The 21,330-nt window shown below is 48.4% G+C and overlaps 1 protein-coding gene across 2 annotated transcripts in view; it reads left to right on the top strand.

The window, feature by feature from the left end:
- NUP214 (nucleoporin 214) overlaps window positions 1-21,330 on the top strand; it is a 187,386-nt gene that overhangs the window by 65,494 nt on the left and 100,562 nt on the right. For both annotated transcript variants that reach the window (XM_077491484.1, XM_077491485.1), the window contains exon 20: window positions 12,097-12,185. In XM_077491484.1, coding sequence (XP_077347610.1) covers window positions 12,097-12,185 — 89 coding nt within the window. The remainder of the gene's footprint in view (window positions 1-12,096; window positions 12,186-21,330) is intronic.

Below are 21,330 nucleotides of genomic sequence, written 5' to 3'. Positions count from 1 at the left end.
GGCAAAATGCTCTCCTGGGCTTCAGCGGCCATTTTCCTGGTGATTACCTATACAGGACACGGCGGCCATTTTATTGAAGCCTGAACATGTTTTTTAGTGTTCTCGGCTAGTGTTAGCGGCAGCATGTGCTCCTGTGCTCTCGCAGCCATTTTCCCTGTGTTTTATGTCCTTGTGCTGGACGCTGGGTGACCTGTTTCTTGAAGCATGAGCACACTTCAGAGCGGTTTTAGCGCCATTTGCAGCTGCTTCCACCGACACAGCACTGTTTCCTCTGCACCTGGGAGCCAACAGGGACTACAGGCACTACCTGCTGAATAGCGCAGAACTCCTCAGGGTTATGAATCCGGCGGGAAAGAGCCCCTCAGCCAGCGACAGTAAGGAGGGTGGGACTCTCGCTGTCCTAAGTCCCCTTCGGGTGGCAGACAGGGTAGGGTCAGCTTGGCAAATGGGTGCAAAAAAGCGGCCCCTGCCCCCCCCCCCCCCTCTGTGGAGCGCTCTGAAACAGACTCAGGTCCTGCTGAGGCTGGTGACCCCTGCTCTGTCTTGTCGGATGATGCTGACCAGGACAGTGAGGATGAGTCCCCGATCGGGTCCATGCGTGACAAAGCGCTTGTTGGAGCACTTATCACAGCTGTTCGTGATTCAGGAGCCAGCATATCTCTCTGCTGATGTAGCGGTCCCCTTTGGGTCCCGCAAGCCAGCACGTTCACCTAAGGTGTTCCCGTATCTGACTTATTTTGACAAGTTCATTTACAAGGAATGGGGTCGCCCACAACTGACCTTTTCGGTCCCCAAATCCATGGCGGTGCGTTACCCTTTTGAGGAAAGCCTTCTCAAGAAATGGTCGGCTCCTCTGGTTGTGGACCCCCCTGTATCCAGGAAAAATAAAGTAACCATGATCCCGGTAGAGAGGACTCCTGCCTTTAAGGATCCCACGGACATGAAGGCCGAGGCAGTGGCTCGTTCCTTGTTTACGGTTGTGGGGTCAGCCGTGCGACCAGTACTGGCATGCGCACTTGTGTCACAGACACTGATTGAGTGGGCAAAACTGTTGCACCGCGAATTGGGAGAGCAACAGGCTTCTCCTGTCTGCGTGGAACTAGCAGACCAACTGGTGCAAGGCCTTAAGTACGTTTGTGATGCGGCCCTGGATACTCTTCCTCTGTTATCCAGGGCTTCAGTGTTAGCAGTGGTGCTGAAGTGCCTGATTTGGTTAAAATGCTGGTCTGCTGACCAGGCATCCAAAAAAAGCCCTGACTGATCTTCCCTTTCTTGGCGACCGGCGCTTTGGAGCCTCTTTGGATGACATTATTAAAAATGCCACTGGTGGTAAGAGTACCCTACTCCCACAGGCCAGGAAGGCTAAGGAGCCATGCCGTAGGCAGGAGCCCTCTTTTTCCGCTCACAAACGGCTTATTCGGCTAAACATCCCCAGCCTGACAGGACAACGACGGAAGGACAAAAACGTCCCTGGAACCGCAAGCCTGCGAACAAAAGTGCTACCGCATGAAGGTTTGCCCCCACCCATGTCTCGGGTGGGGGGTCACCTTCGGGAGTTTGCAGCCCGATGGTCCTCTCGACTATCCGACCATTGGGTCTGCGATCTGATTTCCTCTGGCTACAAGATAGTTTCTCTCTTGGCTGCCAAACAGATACTTCCCCTCCAGCATACCCGTATCCCCGGCTCGCTGGGAGGCCCTCTAGGGGGCAGTAAGGGACCTGCTGAGTCGCGGGGTGGTTGTACCTGTTCTGGAATCGGAACGTTTCCAGGGATTCTACTCAAATCTTTTTGTAGTTCCCAAGAAGGAAGGGGTACGTCCAATATTGGACCTAAAAGCCCTCAATCACTTTGTGAAAGTGCAGAGGTTCAGAATGGAATCCGTTCGCTCGGTAGTTTCTGCACTCCATCAAGGGGACTCCCTGGCGTCCTTAGACATCTAGGATGCGTACCTGCACATACCCATATGCCTTCAGCATCAAAAATTTCTGCGCTTTGCAGTCGGGGAAGCCCACTATCAGTTTGTGGCTCTCCCTTTTGGTTTGGCATCAGCCCTCCCGAGTCTTTTTCCAAGGTATTGGCTCCAGTTTTGGTGTTGCTGCTGCAATGTGGGATCGCGATCGTGGGATACCTAGATGATCTCTTCCTGAGGGCATCTTCCGCCTCAGGATTAGAGGAGGATGTGTCGATCACCATGCAGACCCTGCAAGAATTTGGGTGGCTGTTGAACCTAAAGAAGTTGGTAATTGTACCGACTCAGCATCTGGAGTATTTGTGCTTGCTGCTGGACTCCAGGGAAGTGAGTTTTTCTTCCTTCAGACAAACTGCAGACTCTCAGATCCGAGGTAAAACTGCTGAGGAACCGCAAGTGGTCATCGCTCCGCTTTTGCATGCGAGTCCTGGGACTCATGGTAGCCTCCTTCGAGGCAGTACCATATGCCCAGTTCCACACCAGAGTCCTGCAGAAGGAGATTTTGTCAAAATGGGACAAATCTCAGTTGTCCCTGGATTGATAGATCCAGGTGAGCCAGTCAGGCAGAGATTCACTGATCTGGTGGCTGAGGTCCCGGTGATTCAGTCCGGGAAGTCGTTCCTACCTCTGAAGTGGACAGTGATCACAACGGACGCCAGCCTATCCAGCTGGGGTGGAGTGATGGGGGTTCAGTCGGCTCAGGGCCTTTGGTCGATGGAAGAATCCAAGTTGCTGATCAATCAGTCGCCAGATGCTGGACCCAGGAGAATGGGCATTGCATCCGGAGGTATTCAGGCTACTGTGCCTGAGGTGCAGCACACCAGACGTGGATCTTCTGGCCCCCCCGTCTCAATCGGAAGGTGTCGAGATTAGTGTCCAGGACAAGAGATCCGTGGTCAGACGCGCTGGTGGCTCCGTGGGATCGGTACCAGCTGATCTACGCCTTTCCTCCACTGACACTGTTACCACGTCTGCTTCGCAGAGTGGAAGTCCAGGGGATCCCAGTAATACCGATTGCCCCAGATTGGCCTCAGCGTCCTTGGTACGCAGCCCTAGTGCGCCTGGCGGCAGACGCCCCATGGCCACTGCAGTTACGAGAGGACCTTCTGTCTCAAGGTCCGATTCTCCATCCTGCTTTACCATCGCTGGCTTTAACGGCATTACTATTGAGAGCCAGGTGTTGAGGAAACGGGGTCTTTCGGTGATCCCAACTATGCTGAAAGCACGGAAATCTTCTTCTCGGAAGATAAATAATCATACCTAGAAGGCTTACATCTCCATGTGTGAGGAGAAAGGATGGCATCTGCGCTCCTTTTCTATATCCAGGATCCTGCTGTTTCTTCAGCGAGGAGTAGACCAGAAATTGGCGTTAAGCACCATTAAGGGGCAAATATCAGCCTTGACTGTCTTTTTTTTTTTTTTTTCTCTCCTCGGTGACCCCTGGCGGCTCACTCATTAGTGAGTACCTTTGTTCAGGGGGTGCGACATGTAGTCCCTCGGGTGTGTCCACCGTTACCCCCATGGGATTTGAACCTGGTATTATCACCGCTTCAAAAACTGCCGTTTGAAAATATCAGGGAGATCCCTCTGTGGACTCTTTCCCCGAAAGTGGTCTTTCTAGTGGCCATCACATCGGCCAGGAGGTTTTCGGAACTGGGGGCTTTGTCCTGCAAGTCGCCTTATCTGGTTATCCATAAGGATAAGGCGGTGTTGCGTCCGCATCCGTCTTTTCTACCGAAGGTGGTCTCGGCTTTTCATATCAATGAGGACATTGTATTACCATCTCTGTGTCCTAAGCCGAAGCACCCTAAGGAACTGGCCTTTCACGCTCTGGACATGGTTTGGGCTCTAAAGGTGTATTTCTCTGCCACTGCTCCCTTTCGGAAGTCAGACTCACTGTTTGTTTCCGTGGCTGGTCCCAAGAAAGGCATGGCGATCTCGTCTTCCATCATTTCTAGGTGGATCAGACAGATTGTTGTACAAGCCTACGCCTTGAAGGGGCAGGTGCCCCCCTTTCCGGTCACGGCCCACTCCACGAGGGCAATCGGAATGTCTTGGGCCTTCCGACACCAAGGTCATCTGTCCACACGTTTACCAAGTTCTACAAGGTAGATGTCAGTGCATCGGCTGATCCCTGTTTTGTCCACTAAGTTTTGCAGGCGGCCGTATAGTTGCAATTGAAGATGCAATATATTTAATTTTTCCCTGGTTTTTCGATAAAAACTTACTACCGTTAAGTTATTGCGCTGTTGCATTACATTCCGCAGTTTTGGTGCGGTTGTGGGTAGTCACTCCTGTTGAGGGTACCCTGTTTTGTGGTGAATCTCTCCACCGCACTGTTTTTTTGTGGGTAAAGTTTCACTAGTTCCCACTTGCCATGGTGGATGAAGTTTTTATGCAGTTTTCTCACCCCTCGTTTGGCACTGCTTGGGGACGTCCCAGTGGCTAAGAGGAGCTGTGTCGGTCAGTGAATATAAGAGAAAATAGGATTTTTTTGTACTCACCATAAAATCCTTTTCTCTGTAAATTACCAACCGACACGGCACCCACCCCTCCCTTTTTTCTCTTTACGTTCTACTGCTTGTTGATGGAGGGTTGTTGCCCAAGGGACCGCCCCTGAGTGGAACTAAAGGGTTCTGAGTGTTTGAATTACAACTAATTCCTAGTAATGGGCATAACAACCCAATGGCTAAGAGAGGAGCTGTGTCAGTCGGTGAATTACAGAGAAATGGATTTTACGGCGAGTACAAAAAAATACTATTTTCCTGATGCCAGTGGCCTTTTTCAGCAGGATAACGTGCCTTACTACACTGCAAAAATGGTTTATGAAAGACAAGTCTGAAATATTAAAACCCACCTCACAACTTACAGGACTTAAAGGACCTGCTACCGATGGCTTGGTCCAAGATACCACAGCATACCTTTTAGAGGTCAAGTGGCATCCATGCCTCAATAGGTCAGGGCTGTTTTGGCGGCAAGAGGAGGACCTATTTAATAATAGGTGGCGGTCATAAAGTTATGGTTGATCGATGTACATTGCAAGTCAATGAAAAAACATATTTATGGAATGGAGGAGCAATAAGTAAGCATTTAAAATACTTGATTTTTCTTTGCCTTTTTGTTTAAAATTTTTATAAGTTGTTGACTGTTCCTTTTAAAAAGTGGTAGAAGCTCATTCCAGTAGCTGCAGACAAGACCTGCACAGGGGTTGAGAGGAATTTTAGACTCTTTCCAGTTCATTGATATTTATTGGATCATTTGTAGCATCTTTTGTTTTGAGGTCATGACTTTGTCTTGATCTTTTCCAGAATACAAATTCACACTCGTGCAATCTCAGACATCGCATGTGATTCCCACCCGCACCGCATGTGCTGATCACATGCAATGTCTGTGCAGTGCGAGTTCAGCCATACAATTGGATGGCTGAACTCGCATTGTATTCACAGCAAAAAAAAGTGCAGAGACTTCTTCTTTTTTTTTTTTTTTTTTTTTTTTTTTTCCCTGCACTGCATTTGGATCGCATGGTTGTTCTCAGCCATGCGATCCAATTCCTATCTGAATCACAAGTTTGCACTGCGATTTGGGGGTGTCATTAACATTATATTGACACCCGCAGCGGTTCGCAGAGGGCAGTGTGAATTGCCTGTGGGAGACATGCGATGTGGGAACCTAGGCTCAGGGTCCTTTCACATGGGCAGACTATGTCAGTGGATCTGTCCGCTGAGTAGGTGGATAACTGACAGGTCCCTGTGCAGTGTTGACATGGACAGAGCCCACTCTCCTCTATGGGCGGTCAGATTTAAACGGACTACCTGGAGGAACAGGTCCCCTCTCTGTCTGTTTTTAGCGAAACGGATCAGATGTCGGCGGATGTAAACAGACACACGTCCGTTTACATCCACTGCCCCATAGAGGGCAATGGATGGCCTATTCAGGTCCACTTAAAGAAACTCTCACAGGTGGACCTGATCGGTCTGCCAGTGTGAAAGAGTTCTAAGCAGTACCCTTAAAGATTTGCCATTTGTCTTCAATTCCATCTGGAAAAAATAGCAGTCTGTTTACTGGTATGTGGTAGTAACTAGGCACTTCTGTGCTTTGAGCCTTATATCTGCAGTGTGAGATCTAAGGCACTGTGCTTCTGCTAGTCTGAGAGATTTGCTCTAAGATTTGCTAAAAGAAGTTACTTTTGTGCTGCTCACTAATCTGCCTTGAGGCTCTAACATGAGAATACAAATCCCTCCTTCTAGCAAGATAGCCACCTCCACACTGAGATGCACTCTTAAAACCAAGGCATTGTAAAACAGCAATGGGGAATAGAGCAGGTGCAGGGAGACCACAGGCAATACCGGGGACTAGACCTTTGCCCCCCGCCTGCCTTTTTGTGTGCACAGTTTTCACAGTTCAGTTCTGCTTGATATCTGTCCCATGATATTTTTTCCCCAATCGTCTTTCAGGACAGCCACCTTAGAGAGACACCGGCTCCTCCCCTCTGAGGAAACACCGCCTTCAATTTCATAATTTAAGCCTCCTCCTCCCTTCGTTCCTCAGTTATGGTGTTTCCTCCGGCGGGGAGACATCGCCAAGGAACCTTAGGCTAAATTCGGTTGGTGAAACTGAAGCCACCCGAGCGGAGCCCTGGCCCCGTTCGGCTATCCGACCGTTCATCGGTCGGTCCAGGACAGTCCTATCAGCGGGGAGCTGAAGTGTTCGTACTGTCCATATACCCTAAACTCCGCTTGGGGAAAGCGGGAAGTTTATGGGGTCGTCCGTTCGTTCACCCGCGGGGGTTTCAACGGAACAAACAGTCCAGTCGGCTGGGGAAGCTGAATACTCGACTGACCTTTACACGCACTCCAATCTTCGCTTGGGGAAAGCAGGAAGTCTTTGGAGAGGTTCATCCTTGCGTTTCGCCCAGTGGGGTGCTGAACGAAGGCGTCCAGGGCCCCCCTGTGTACGCAGCCGGCTGGGAGCTGGAAGCCGGACCGGTAGGCGGGCGACGTCAGTTCCGGTGGGGGCGGACCCCTTCGTTCGATCCGCGTCTTCCGGTTCCGGACGCGGCACGTGAAAGGGAACCTAGCGTTCGGCTGGTGCGGCCTCTCTTTTCACAGTTGCACAGGTAGCTGTTAGAGGCGCATTCGTACCACGCTTCCTCAACGGGAGAATGTCCGAGGCAGAGGCTTCAAAAACTCCTGGAGATAATAGCACCAGCCACTCGAAGGTAAGAGGAAACCTGGGGAGGTGTTCCCTTACTTGTATCCAGTAGCTCCACTGGTGTTCCTCCTTGGTGGTCGGGGGGAAGGGTAGTGTGTCTGGGATCCTGGTGATGGTTGATCCTAGGGGGGGCACTCCCGGTGGTCCTCTATGTAGCGCTGGTGTTGCTGTTTTTTAGGCTCATGCTGCCCCTTCCTGTATTTTGTGTCTTTCAGAAAGCCACGAGCAAGTCCCCCCATGGTTCTAAGAAGAAGTGCCCTTCGTGTAGAACGTCTATGGGAGACTCTTGGTCTAAAGCTATTTGCAAACAATGTATTGAGGATTTACTTAAGGAACAGGCAGTAGAGCAGGGTGCAGATCTGGTAGCTTCTATGAAGGAACTCTCTGGTACCTTTCAGTCCTTCCAAAACTTTTTTTCCAGTTTTCAGTGGCCCCAGCCTCCGAGCACTCCTACACCAGCGCAGCAGAGTGTACCATCCAGCCCTGTGGATGTTCCTCCTGCAAGGGGAGAGAGTTCAGAGGGTCCCAGGGAGGAAGCTGAGGAGGAAATTGACAGTGTCGTTTCAGACTCCCAGGGGGAGTCTGACGCAGAGATGCTGGATGGGGAATCCAGCAGAATCTCGCGGTATAAGCTTTCCCTGGAGGATGTGGATGAGCTCTTGGGAGCGATTCATACCACTTTAGGTATTCAAGAAGAAACTAAGACATTGTCACTCCATGATCGGATGTACAAGGGCATGGGGGAACAAAAGAAGCGGGTGTTCCCAGTGCATGACGTCTTGATCGATACCATCAAGAAGGAATGGCGGGATCCCGAAAGGAAACCTTTCTTTTCTGGGGCATTAAGACGTAGGTTTCCTTTTTCGGAGGAAGAGACTCTCGTCTGGAATAAATCTCCCAGACTAGACGCTGCTTTTTCCCAGGTGTCCAGACACACTGATCTATCTTTTGAGGATATGGGGGTACTGTCTAACCCTATGGATCGAAGGATGGATTACCTTCTTAAGAAGGCCTGGGATTCGTCACAGGGAAATCTTAAGCCAGCCATGGCATCCACGGTGGTGGCCCGTAACATGGAGTATTGGCTCACCCAGATTAGCGCACACATTGAAGCAGGGACAGCAAAGGAGACTATTCTATCCTCCTTTCCCATGCTTCTTAAAGGGATAGCCTACATAGCGGACGCTTCGGCGGAATCTGTGAGGATGTCGGCAAGGTCCTTGGCCCTGACCAACTCTGCCAGGAGAGCCTTATGGTTGAAGACCTGGCCTGGAGACAATGCATCCAAACTTAAACTTTGTGGAATCCCCTTTACAGGAGATCTACTGTTTGGACCAGGCCTTGAAGCGGTGCTAGATCGCACAGCAGACAAAAGAAAGGCCTTTCCTGTTAAAAGGAAAATTGGGGAACAAGCCAAAAGAAAGACTCGTCCCCAGAAAAGGGTTGTACCACCCCGTACGGTTCAGCAGAAGAAAAGTTGGGGACTCAAAAGCAAGGGACCCGGGGGAGCAATTTTTCGCCCTCCTGAACAGCCCAAAAAATCTCAGTGACAGGGTCACGGTGGGAGGAAGATTGGGGGCCTTCCTCCCACAGTGGGAAATGATTTCCTCCAATCAGTTTGTCTTGGGGATCGTCAGAGGAGGTTACCATTTGGAGTTTTCGGAACTCCCTCCTCTGAGGTTCCTTGTCACCGAGCTGCCAAAATGCGCAGAAAAATCATCTGCCCTTCTTTCCTCTCTTCAGGAGTTGGAAGAACAGGAGGTGGTAGTACGGGTTCCAGAAGGAGAGACAAGCAGAGGCTTCTACTCTCACGTCTTCGTGATTCGCAAGCCTTCGGGAAAGTTCAGGCTCATCCTGAACCTGAAGCCCCTGAATGTCTCAGTTACCTACAGAAGGTTTCGGATGGATTCGGTTTACTCAGTAAAAGCACTCCTACCTCCGAACTGCTTCATGGCATCAATAGATCTGAAAGATGCATACCTGCATATTCCAATCGCAGAGTCCCACCAGCGTTTTCTCAGACTGGCAGTGAGAACTCCAATGGAAGTACTACACCTTCAGTTCAGAGCGCTTCCTTTCGGACTATCCTCTTCCCCCCGAATCTTCACCAAAGTGATGGCAGAAGTTCTGGCATTTCTGCGTCTCAGGGGAATCTCGGTGATCGCATATCTCGACGATCTCCTTCTGTTTGCCCCTTCCCCAGCACAATTAATTCAGGATTTACAGGTCACAAGAAACCTGTTATTAAGCCTGGGTTGGCTCCTGAACCTGGAGAAATCCAACTTAATCCCTTCCCAGAGGGTCACTTTCCTAGGGTACGAGTTGGACTCAACAGTACAAAGGGTCTTTCTTCCTTTGGAAAAAATTCAAAAGATAGACAGGGCTCTGTTGTGTCTTCAGGGCAACCACCAGATCTCCATAAGGAAGATCATGTCAGCGCTAGGGTTGCTGACATCCGCTCTTCCAGCGGTTCAGTGGGCAGGGTTACATTACCGCCCTCTACAATTATTTGTGCTGAAGGTTTGGGATCACAGCCAGGAATCTTTGGATTCTCTGGTTTCGATTCCAGATCAGGTAAAGAGGTCCCTCTGGTGGTGGAGGAAGGGAGCAAATTTGTCCCAAGGTCTAGAGTGGGTCATGCCAACCTCCAGGGTGGTCACGACCGATGCAAGCAGCTCAGGTTGGGGGGCACACCTAGACTCCCAATTAATACAGGGTATTTGGGAAAAGAGGGACTCAAGGAGATCCTCGAATTGGAGGGAGCTGAGGGCAGTAGATCTAGCTCTCAGAACCTTTCAGAAGGAGCTTCGGGGGAATCACGTAAGGGTAAGGTCGGACAACTCCTCGGTGGTAGCTTACATCAACAGACAGGGGGGCACCAGGAGCAAGTCCTTATGGGCCCTAGCGGAAGCCATCCTCAGATGGGCCGAAGCAAATATCCTGTCCCTTTCAGCAGTCCACTTGAAGGGAGAACAAAATCAGGTGGCAGATTTTCTCAGCAGGAGAACTCTGAGAGAAGGCAATTGGGTTCTCAAGCAGGAAATATTCGAAATGATCACCCGGAGATGGGGGATTCCTGCAATAGATCTCTTTGCCGCAAGGGAAAATGCGAAGGTAGCAACGTTCTTCTCCATAAACAGGGGGGACGGGGCATTGGCGGTGGACGCACTAGCACAGAGTTGGGGTTTCTCCAGGTGCTATGCTTTCCCCCCTCCAGTGCTCATTCCAGCAGTATTAAGGAAATTTCAAGTGGAGAACACTACCCTAATTCTAATTGCACCTCACTGGCCCAGGAGGCCGTGGTTCTCGATCTTGAAGGGCCTGTCTGTAGAACCCCCCTGGATTCTCCCAGTGCAGGAGGATCTCCTGTCTCAAGGTCCGGTGTTCTGCCCTCAGGTAGGACGATGGAACCTGGCAGCGTGGCTTCTGAGGAAGAATTGCTAAAAGCCAAGGGCTTCTCAGACCGGTTGGTAGCCACTCTTCTAAACTGTAGGAAAAAGGAAACCCAGTCCATTTACTTAAAGGTATGGAAACGGTTTAACAGCTGGTGTTCAGAGGGTTCCTTCAACGTGCATAGCCCTATAGCCGTTCTAGAGTTCCTACAGGCAGGGGCGGATAAGGGGTTAGCGCTTGGAACACTAAAAGCTCAGGTTTCCGCTTTGAGCGTGTTTTTAGAGAAACATCTAGCGTCAGATCCTTGGGTCGTAAGGTTCTTCAGGGCCCTAGGTAGGCAAAGACCAGCTTCAAGCTCCCCCTTCCCGGTTTGGGATCTTTCTTTAGTTTTACAGGTTCTCACAGGGGAACCTTTTGAGCCGTTAGAATCTTGCTCATTAAAGCTGATCACTCTCAAAACGGTGTTTTTGGTAGCGATCACTACAGCAAGAAGAGTAAGTGAACTCGAAGCCCTTTCTGTCAGGGCTCCCTTTTTTCAGGCTTTTCCGGATCGTCTGGTTTTGAAGATAGATCCGGCCTTTTTGCCTAAGGTAGCTTCTAGTTTCCACAGGATGCAGGAGATCGTGCTACCTACATTTTGTTCAAATCCAGTTAGAGAACAGGAACACATGTTTCACAGACTAGATGTTAGAAGATGTGTTCTTTATTATTTAGACTGCACAAGTCAGTTCAGAAAGACAGATTCACTTTTTGTTTTATTTTCAGGGGCCAGGAAGGGTTCCAAAGCCTCTAGACGTACCATAGCTAGATGGTTAAGGTTAGCCATTGGACAGGCATACGTGGCAGGGGGATTAGATCCTCCAGCGGGCATTAGAGCACACTCAACCAGGGCCGTGGCAACTTCTCAGGCAGAGTGGGCTGGTGCGTCTCCGGAACAGATCTGTAGAGCTGCAACGTGGTCCAGTTTTTCTACGTTTGTGAGACACTATAGACTGGATCTTCTGTCAGCCAAAGACCAAGCCTTTGGTCGAAAGGTGCTACAGGCAGTAGTCCCACCCTAAGGTAATATACTCGCTTATCCTCTCTAAGGTGGCTGTCCTGAAAGACGATTGGGGAAAAATGGAATTACGTACCGGTAATGTCCTTTTCCAGGAGTCTTTCAGGACAGCACCGGTTCCCACCCAAATTGTTGCAGATCATCGGGAACTCATTGCATGAGATCGTCAGGTAAGACTTAAAAAGTTTATTTGTTTGACGTGTTCTTGTGTCTCCCCAGTTTGGCCGGAGGTACTCTGGAAGAACTGAGGAACGAAGGGAGGAGGAGGCTTAAATTATGAAATTGAAGGCGGTGTTTCCTCAGAGGGGAGGAGCCGGTGTCTCTCTAAGGTGGCTGTCCTGAAAGACTCCTGGAAAAGGACATTACCGGTACGTAATTCCATTTTTTGTTTGTAGACACCACTGAAATTTTTTTACGTGTGATATTTGTATTAAATTACGTTTTATATATATTATCTATTCTTAGACAATTTGAAGAAGAGCTTAAAAACCTGCAAATTGCAATGGCGAAAACTGCTTTGGAGACAAAGCCCCAGCCCTCACCTAAAGTGCAGCGTAAGTACCAAACCTCACTACATTTTAATGTGTTTTTTTTTTTACTTTTCACTGTGAAAGAAGGCATCAATAAATATGTGTTCCCAACAGAAAGCCTGACACTCAGAAAAAATTGACTCTTCCACTTGGGTCTATTCTCCCCTACAGTACATTGGTTGAATAGTATTTAAGGTGTCTGGGCAGAAAACACTGAACCTGTGCTAGTTTGCAGGCTCATATTTGTATAAAGGCATCATAGGCTGTGGCTTAAATTGTCAAAATGTTCGCATGGTGTTAGAATCCTTGTTCTCTTATTTGTACAGGACACAGGCTGAATATGTTCAGGCGATTGGACACTGGCAAAGCCTTTGAGGACCCGCCCCTGGGGCGCTATCCCCCCCCCCCCCCTTTCCATAACCCTTTCCTACTCCTTGAGTCCTCAGGTTTTTGATAGTGTCCTAAAGTGATGGACCTCTTCTCTCCTTATGGAAAAATCACTCTTGGCTAACTAGTTTTATTATTTTACTTTGAATCTTCAGCCCATCCTTTTAGAACAAGGCTTGGCCCACAAAGGTTACCAAGCCCTCCTCACACTGAAGGAGCGCCCTCACTCCTAAGAGGGACATCTGTCGCAGTTTGCATCTCTCTGGACCACAGACAACCAAAACCTGTGGGTGCAATGAGTGGTTTCCAAAGGATACTGCTTCACCGCCGCCTTCTTTCAAATCAAAGATTATACAAGGACAGTCATATTTGTACAAGGCTCTGAACCACCTCTTGTCCCAGGGGGGTCATTGTACCAGTACCACCACAAGACATGTTCAAGGGATTCTACTCAAACCTGTTCACGGTACCAAAGCCCAATAGAGGCATCTGTCCTATCCTGGACTTAAAATTCTCAACAAAATCTTTAACTCTCCAAAATCTTGTATGGAATCAGCAAGTTCAGTAATTGCCTGTCAGAGACATAGGGAACACATGGCTTCAGTGGACACGTAAAATGCCTATCTGCATGTTTCCATTATCCACCACATCAGTGTTTTCTACGCTGTGCAGTGCACTGCCTTTCATCCAATCTTCCACTCCCAGAGTCAGGACTTTGGCTGGGTCATCAACTTAAAAAAAAAAAATCTGCTCTTCAGCCTTCCACAAACCTAGAGTAGCTGAGTCTTACTCTAGATGCGTCTCAGGCAAAGGTCTTTCTTTTACAAAAAGTTTTCTCTCTAAGGGCCCATTCACACATAAATGGACAGCTGGCACACGGTAAAACCACAGTGGTTTACTGCCTGCCATGCCTGTTCCAGTTGCTGTGGACTGGTAGTAGGGATTGGTGTAGTGCAAGATTCGGTGCAACACATAGGTCCCTTTCCTTTCCGTTACGTTCTAGACCTAATGGTATCCTTCTTCAAGACAGTACCCTTTGCCCGATTCCATTCAAGAACTTTCCAATTAAACATTCTAACAGCATGGAAAAAGCAGGCACTTTCCTTGGATATACCCATTCTGCTATCCCCTAAATCACCACATCAATCCTTCCTCCCCCTACAATTAAAAAGTTCTAACAGATGCAAGTTTGTTAGGCTGAGGAGGATTTTTCTAGTAGTCAGAAGGAGGCCAAACACCCCATCAACATTTTAGAACTTACAGCTGTTGGGCTGTCCCTCTGATTCAGGTGCAGTCAGACAATGCCATCACAGTGGCCTATATCCACCATCAAGGGTTCACAAGGACCCTGGCAGCCTTGAAGGTAGCAAACCAGATTCAAAAACTCACTGACCAGCTATTTCTGCAATCCACATCCCAGGAGTGGACAGTTAGCAGGTAGATTCTCAGCCGCCACCGCCTGGACCAAGGGGAATGGCCTCTTCATCCAGATCTGTTCAATCTGATATGCAAAAAACAAGGGACTCCAAATACAACCGCAAGCTATCTCTATTTGTATCCAGAACCAGGGATCCTCTAGCTTTGGCCTCAGATTCCCTAATAATCCCCTGGTCTCAGTTAAGTCTAGTTTATGCCTTCCTTCCACTAAGCATTCTACCTCACCTGCTCCACAAACTAGAGCGAGTATGAAAGATAGCGATTCTTCTGATACCAAACTGAACCTTTTGTCCTGATGAAATAATAGGTAGTAATTTGGAGACTAATGGCATAAAAAAATCTCTAGTTCTAACCTTTCCCAGCTTAAAAAAAAAAAAAAAAAAAAAAAAAAAAAATCTTTTATTGCTGTTGATTCCACTCTCGTAGAGCTTCTTACCAATTCCTGTCCCAGTGACAAAGGCAAGTTAAGTGAAAATTTCCTGGCAGTAATAGAAACCCGATTGTAGTTTTGATTCTTCCTGTTTTTATCCAAAATTATTTATATATTTTTTTTATGGTGTTGGTTGAATTGCCATTTAAAAATATTGCAAGTGGGGGACGTGGCCTGACTGAGCATGCAGTAGGACCTGCACACCCAGGGCTCCGTCTATTAATCCTGGTTTGCAGTGATCCTCCACTCCATTAATCCTCCCACCCGTGTGGGCTACTTGCCTGCGGACCCCCTACATACCCCACCTGTTTTCCGGCGGCCCGGTCGGAGCGGCGCCCTCCCGCACGGCAGCCGCACTTAGGCGAGACTGCGACTTCGGCCTACCCACGGAGGTCCGCGGCCATCTTGGCACACCCAGGCTCCGGACCAGCGCTGGGCCCTGTGCACGCCGTTCTCCCATCCAGTCTGCCTAATCTATTATACAGCCATCCATCTGCCTGCACGGAAGGGTGAGTCTCTTACACTACTGTGATCAGGCAAGTCTTAGGCTCTGGCCTGTGCCTGAAGGTCTGCGGCCATTTTGGTATACCCCAGCCTTCAGTCATTACTGGGCCTTGTATCTGCTGTCCTCCTCCTTCTCTGCCTGCAATACCCTAACTGGCTAAACCTGTCGCACGTAAGCCTCATACTATGTCCCCTCCGAAGCGCCAAAAATCTGCCGTGGCAAAGCTCGCACAGTACCGCCGGAATGAGGGAGAGGAGGATGGTGTCGCTGAGAGGGCAGGAGGAGAGCATGGGCAGGGAGACACGGATAAACTACTGGAAGCGATCACACTCTGCAGGACATCCCTCACTGCCCAGATTGAGGAAGTTAAAATGGACATATCTCTAATTGGACAAGATTTCCAGAAAATCCGTGAACAGGTCATGGAGACGGAAACCCGCATTAGTGTGGTAGAAGATATCCTCCCGACGATACAGGCTAGATCTGAACGCATGCAGGGACAGATTAACCAGCTGCTCGCCAAGCAGGACGACATGGAAAATCGCCTGAGGAGGTGTAATCTCTGCTTCGTCGGTCTCCCGGAGGGAGCGGAAGGTAAAGACCCGACGTCATTCCTGGAACAACTGCTGATAACCACGTACGGTCGGGAGGCCTTCTCCCCCGTGCTGGTGGTAGAAAGAGCTCATAGGATGCCAGCTAAGCCTCCTCCTCAAGGCCCCCCCCCCCCCCCCCCCCCCGTACCTTTTTATTGCAAAACTTTTAAACTACAAAGATCGGGATGCTGCGTTGAGGCTGGCGAGAGAGAGGGGTAACATCCCGGTAGGAAACATCAAAGTGGCAATATTTCCTGACTTCTCGGCCGAGATACAGAGACGTCGACAGAGCTTTATGGAAGCCAAACGCAGAATGCGCCACCGTCAGCTGAAGTATTCCATGCTTTTTCCTGCACGCCTGAGAGTGGAACATGATGGCCACGTATCATTCTTCGAGGATCCTCGCGAGGTCATCTCCTGGCTGGAGCGCAGACCTGCACAGGGAAGGGGCGACTGACTGCACACCAGGTGAGCCATATGGCAAGACGCTACTGTTCCATATCTCCATCACCACTTGGCCTGACTTAATCACCCTTGCAACATAGTCACCCCGACTTACGCCCCACATTGGCGGGTTCACGTTGTTGTGCTTTGCCAGGCCAGGGAGACAGGTGGACCTCGGTTTTTCTACTGACCCTACTGCCACAACCGTTGATATATAATCCTTCCTGCGACATGCAGAGCACTGGGTTTCTAAAACGTCCTCCTGTGATTTTAGATATTTTGAGTGGACTTACTATATCTCATTGCCCCCCCATGGGGGTCTTTTTTTATACTCCTGAACTTATCTGCCACACGGGGCTGCAGAGGTGTGTTGGTCCTACAAGCCTCATGCATATTGCAGCGAATTTATGTCCACTAACCACTGGGAATTATGACTATGAAGATGAACAGAGCAACTGGGTCTCGCTGCCTCTTCTCTATACTAACATGCGGGGGTGCGCAATTAGGCCCCATTCTCATTCATCTTTGTGGTGGCTGGCTCGGAACCACTACTTGTCCCAGTGGCTAAAACTGTTCCTTATCTTCTCCTTACATGCGAAGTTACGTTTTTTTCCCAGATGGAAGTTTAAAGTTAAGGGATCATGCCTACAAAAGTTGGGGTAGGTGTAAGGCGCGGAAGGGGGTTGTTCAACAGTTATTTTTGCAATTTGTAAATGTGCATACAGTGTCTCAGGAACCAAATATGGGAAAATGTATATCTGTTGAAGAGGTGCCGCACACAGTGTTTAATGTACTCCAGTTCTATTATGTATTATATTTTTCACTAGACCTAAAGATACGTGTCCTACTGAGGCGAGGCTATGCTCCCTACACAGCACCATGGCAACTATAAAATTTCTCACGTGGAATGTGAGGGGCCTGCACGAGAAAATTAAGCGCTCGGCTGCCCTTGCATTCCTCAAACAATGTGCTGACGTAGTCTTGCTGGTCGAGACACATGTTGAGGGCAGACTCCAAATGGCCCTTCGCCGCCCCTGGGTTGGGTGGGCGTACCACTCCACCTACACGACTCATGCTAGGGGTGTCTCATTATTGATAGCCAAATCGGTACGTTTTGAACTCTGTGAACTTCTAACTGATCCCAACGGTCGGTATGTATTTATTTCTTCATGCTAAGCTTTACGGTGAAACGTTCCTTCTCATGGCTTTCTACATACCCCCTCCCTTTAGTGTAACAGTGCTCCTAGATGGCTTTACCTTTATGCCCTGTAACCCCACAATACCGGCGATCTGGTTAGGTGACTTTAACACAACACTGTCCGGCCCTGGATAGACTACAGACTACCACCCTCAGCATCCCCATTGATAAACCACCAAGACCATGGTGATTGAACCCGTTCTGGCTCTCACTGCTTCCAGAGGATGATGGGCTCATCACCCAATGGAAGCAATACTTCTTGGAAAATGATCACACAGCATCTGTTGCTGCAATATGGGATTCATTTAAATGTACGCCCGTACTACCCTGATCTCACACATAAACAAAATCAAAACAGATTCCGCTCGAGTGTTTGACAGGGCAATAGCGGAGCTAGTCTCCACTGAACGGGAATACGCGGCCAATCCCACCCCAGCAACAGCGGCCCAGCTTAAAATGCAGACTAGAGTGGTGACAACTCCAGTATACGAAAGCTCGTCAAAAGCTCTTCTTTACTAAGCAGAAACTCTTTGAATATGGTGAAAAGGCAGGCAAGCTCCTCGCATACCTAGTGCATAGCGAAGACAGGCCCCCAGTTGTCATTACTCTACATGGCCCGGGGGGAGTCAGATCACGGACCCACGCAGTGTTACCTCTAAGTTCAGAGAGTTTTTTGCGGATCTATATAAAACAGTGACAGACCCGACAGATGTACGGACCACTTTCCTTCACAGCATTACCTTCCCCCAGTTGAGGAAAGAACAAACAGATTCACTTGAGGCACCCCGTACCACGGAAGAAAGAGACGCCGCGATCTCCAGCTTTGCTAGATCCAAATCCCCTGGATCTGATGCCCTCCCTATTGAATTTTACTCCCAATTTAGAGAATTGCTAACTCCCAAACTGCTTGCACTATTCAATCACCTATTTGAAACCTTCACCTTGCCCCCCTCCATGCGGGAAGCGACAATAGTCCTCATCCCCAAACCTGGGAAGGACTCAGGCTACCCCGAATCCTATCGTCCTATTTCCCTACTGCAAGTAGATATAAAAATACTAGCTAAAGTACTGTCCCTTCGATTAAACCAAGTCATTCTGTCCCTCATACATGTAGGCTTCATGCCAGGCCGCAACACATCCTTTAATCTACGCAAACTGTATATTAACCTGCAGGCTACGCACGCAGAAGTTGGGTCACGGGTGGTGGTGACGCTGGGCATGGCAAAGGCGTTCGACTCGGTGGAGTCGAGCTATCTCTGGAGCTGCTTGGAGGGATATGGCTTTGGACCACGTTTCATCAAGTGGGTTCAACTGCTGTATCAGGTGCCCACAGCCTGGGGGGGTGGCCAATGGCTCGGATGTTTGACCTCAGCAGAGGCACGAGACAAGGCTGCCCTCTTTCACCACTATTATACGCCCTGGCCGCGGAACCCTTGGCCATGTCCATCCGAGCTAACCCAGAGATCAGGGGACTGAGCCATGGCGCCCTAACCGAAAAGATCAGCATGTATGTTGACTACACACTGCTATACCTGGCGGACTCGGGCCCCTCTCTGCAGGCGGCTCTTCAGACAATCGAGAGATTTGGGACCTTTTCTGGGTTAAAAATCAATTGGGGGAAGTTCCAAATTCTTTCACTTGACAGCTTCCCACTGACTGAATTTCAGGACAGTCTGCCATTACAACGAGTCAGTGAGTATCTAGGGGTGTGTGTCTCCAGATCACCGGCGGACTATACACATTTAAATTTAAGCCCTCTAATTTCCCACGTTCAATCCAAACTACGGGCCTGGGCCCTTCTGCCGCTGGGGATTTGGGGTCGGATAAATCTTATTAAAATGATCCTTTTACCCAAGATACTCTATATCCTCTGGTACTCCCCGGGGCAATTACCCCTGAAGCATTTTAAATCCCTTGAGGCCCTGCTCAAACCCTTTGTGTGGGGAACCAACAGACACAAATTAGCTTGGCAGACGCTTAAAAGCCCCATGGACCTAGGGGGCACTGCCCTTCCCGATTTTTAATCTCTATTATGTCGCGTCACAATTATCCCAACTGTATCATATTGACAAGACGGACAGGGAGCTGTTTTTCCAACTGCTCTGTCCGAGTTGGGCTTGACGCAATGGAGACTCAATTTACGCGCTGGCGATGGGCTCTAGCGGTGCGGGTCAGGGGGACAACAGACAGACCTTGCTATACCATTACAGACGCATTTGGGATTTAGCTTCCGCCAAGCTAGGGATACCACTCTATAATTATTATACTCCATTGTGGTACAATAAAACTTTGTCGGAATTTCTAAGACTTCCCGATACAGACCTTTGGTTTACTTATGGTATTCTCTATATGCACCAATTGTTTGTCGACAGAATCTTTAAAACCTTTGCCACGCTTAGCGAAGAATTTTCACTTCCCAGATCCATGCTCTTTCGATTTCTACAGATGAGACATGCGGCTCGGGCTCAGTTTTCGGAATCCGCACCACAGTTTATCCCTAATGCACTTATGGCTGTAATCGAGATCTGATCCCCGTAAATTAACCTCGTCCTTCTACGACATGCTTACTACCCCAGTTTCCACCAAATTGGCATACAAACTCAAACCTCGTTGGGAAAGGGTGATAGGCCCTCTGGAGGATGTGGAATGGGAGGAGTCTTTGGAATCCTGTAAGGCTGTCTCACCCAAACTCACTGACAGACTGACTCAAATTTATATTATCCACCAGGCATATCTCACCCCCCTGCGGGTTGGCAGATATAGAAGCTCTCAATCTACCCTCTGTCAGATGTGTGGGAAGGAGGTGGGTACATTCTTTCATTTAATATGGTCGTGTCCCAAAATACAAGGCCTCTGGGCGCAAGTTGTCACCTTTCTACATTATCACATGGGCTCTCAGGTCACATTGGACCCAAAACAATGCTTTCTTGGGGTGCTTGGGTGCTTCCAGATACCACAGACAAATACACAAAGACATTCCTGCATGAGACATTGTTCTCAGTGCGAAAAGTTATTGCCCGGAATTGGATGCGTCCCATACCCCCTAGGCTGGTGGAGTGGAAGGTGGAGGTCAATAATAATTTACCATATAAAAAGGTTATGTATATTAACAGAGAATGCCCGACCAAGTATGACAAAATATGGGATCGTTGGTTACAAGACCCCGACACCTGCACGTAAGGAACCTTGAATCTATGTTGCCAGATGAGTAGTTTGCCCCTCACTGGGAGTATAGCCAGAGGTCTGAAAGACCCATTTGGTTGACACCAGTTATCACCCTATACCTGTTCTTTTCCTCTTTTACATACGCTGTTACTCGAGACTCCGGTTTTGAAATTTCTGTACTTTACTCACTGTACACCCTTCTGATATCAGTGACACGTTGGATATATGTAATAAAATATATATATATATATATATATATATATATATATATATATATATATATATATATATATATATATTTCCTGTTTTTCCCCAATTTTTTTTCTTTCCCCTTCCCTTTATTATATATATATATATATATATATATATATATATATATATATATATATATATATATATATATATATATATATATATATATATATATATATATATATTAATTATGTATATTTGGTTAGAGGAAGGAGGGGGAGGAAGAAGTAAGGGGAGAAAAAAATAATTATAGTAAATATAAAGATACTTGAGAGATGTACTTATAAGCTGTTGTACCTTCCCTCGCAATTGTACTCTTCGTTAACTTTTGTAAAAGGAAAAAAAATATTAAAGAGAAAATAAACTCTACTACTGAATTTTACCTATAGGCAAGTCTATAATAAGGCTTACCTATAGGTAGTGTAAATATCTCCTAAACATGCACTGTTTAGGAGATATTTACTGTACATGCGCCAGTGAAATCACTGAAGCATGCGCTGTGAAGAAACGGCTGCCGTGACCGGCGGCTCCCACACGCATATGCGGGAGTGACGTCATCGAGACTGCAACCACTCACAGCGCCAGAGACCGTGAACCTGGAAGAAACACCGGGGGAAGATGTCAACTTTCTCAGTGGTGTGTGGACTCTGCGGAAGGGCTTCATGCTATACAGGGTTTTTTGGGGGGGGGGGGGGTTCTTCCAAGAGTTTACAACCTCTTTAATATATATGTAAATTAAAATTGGATTCAAAATCATC

Source organism: Lithobates pipiens, unplaced genomic scaffold, assembly GCF_037356315.1.
Source record: "Lithobates pipiens isolate NorthernLeopardFrog02 unplaced genomic scaffold, aLitPip1_a1.2 Scaffold_19, whole genome shotgun sequence".
Lineage (NCBI taxonomy): Eukaryota > Metazoa > Chordata > Amphibia > Anura > Ranidae > Lithobates > Lithobates pipiens.
Note: the sequence above shows the minus strand (reverse complement) of the source record. Positions and strands in the feature narration are given on the sequence as shown.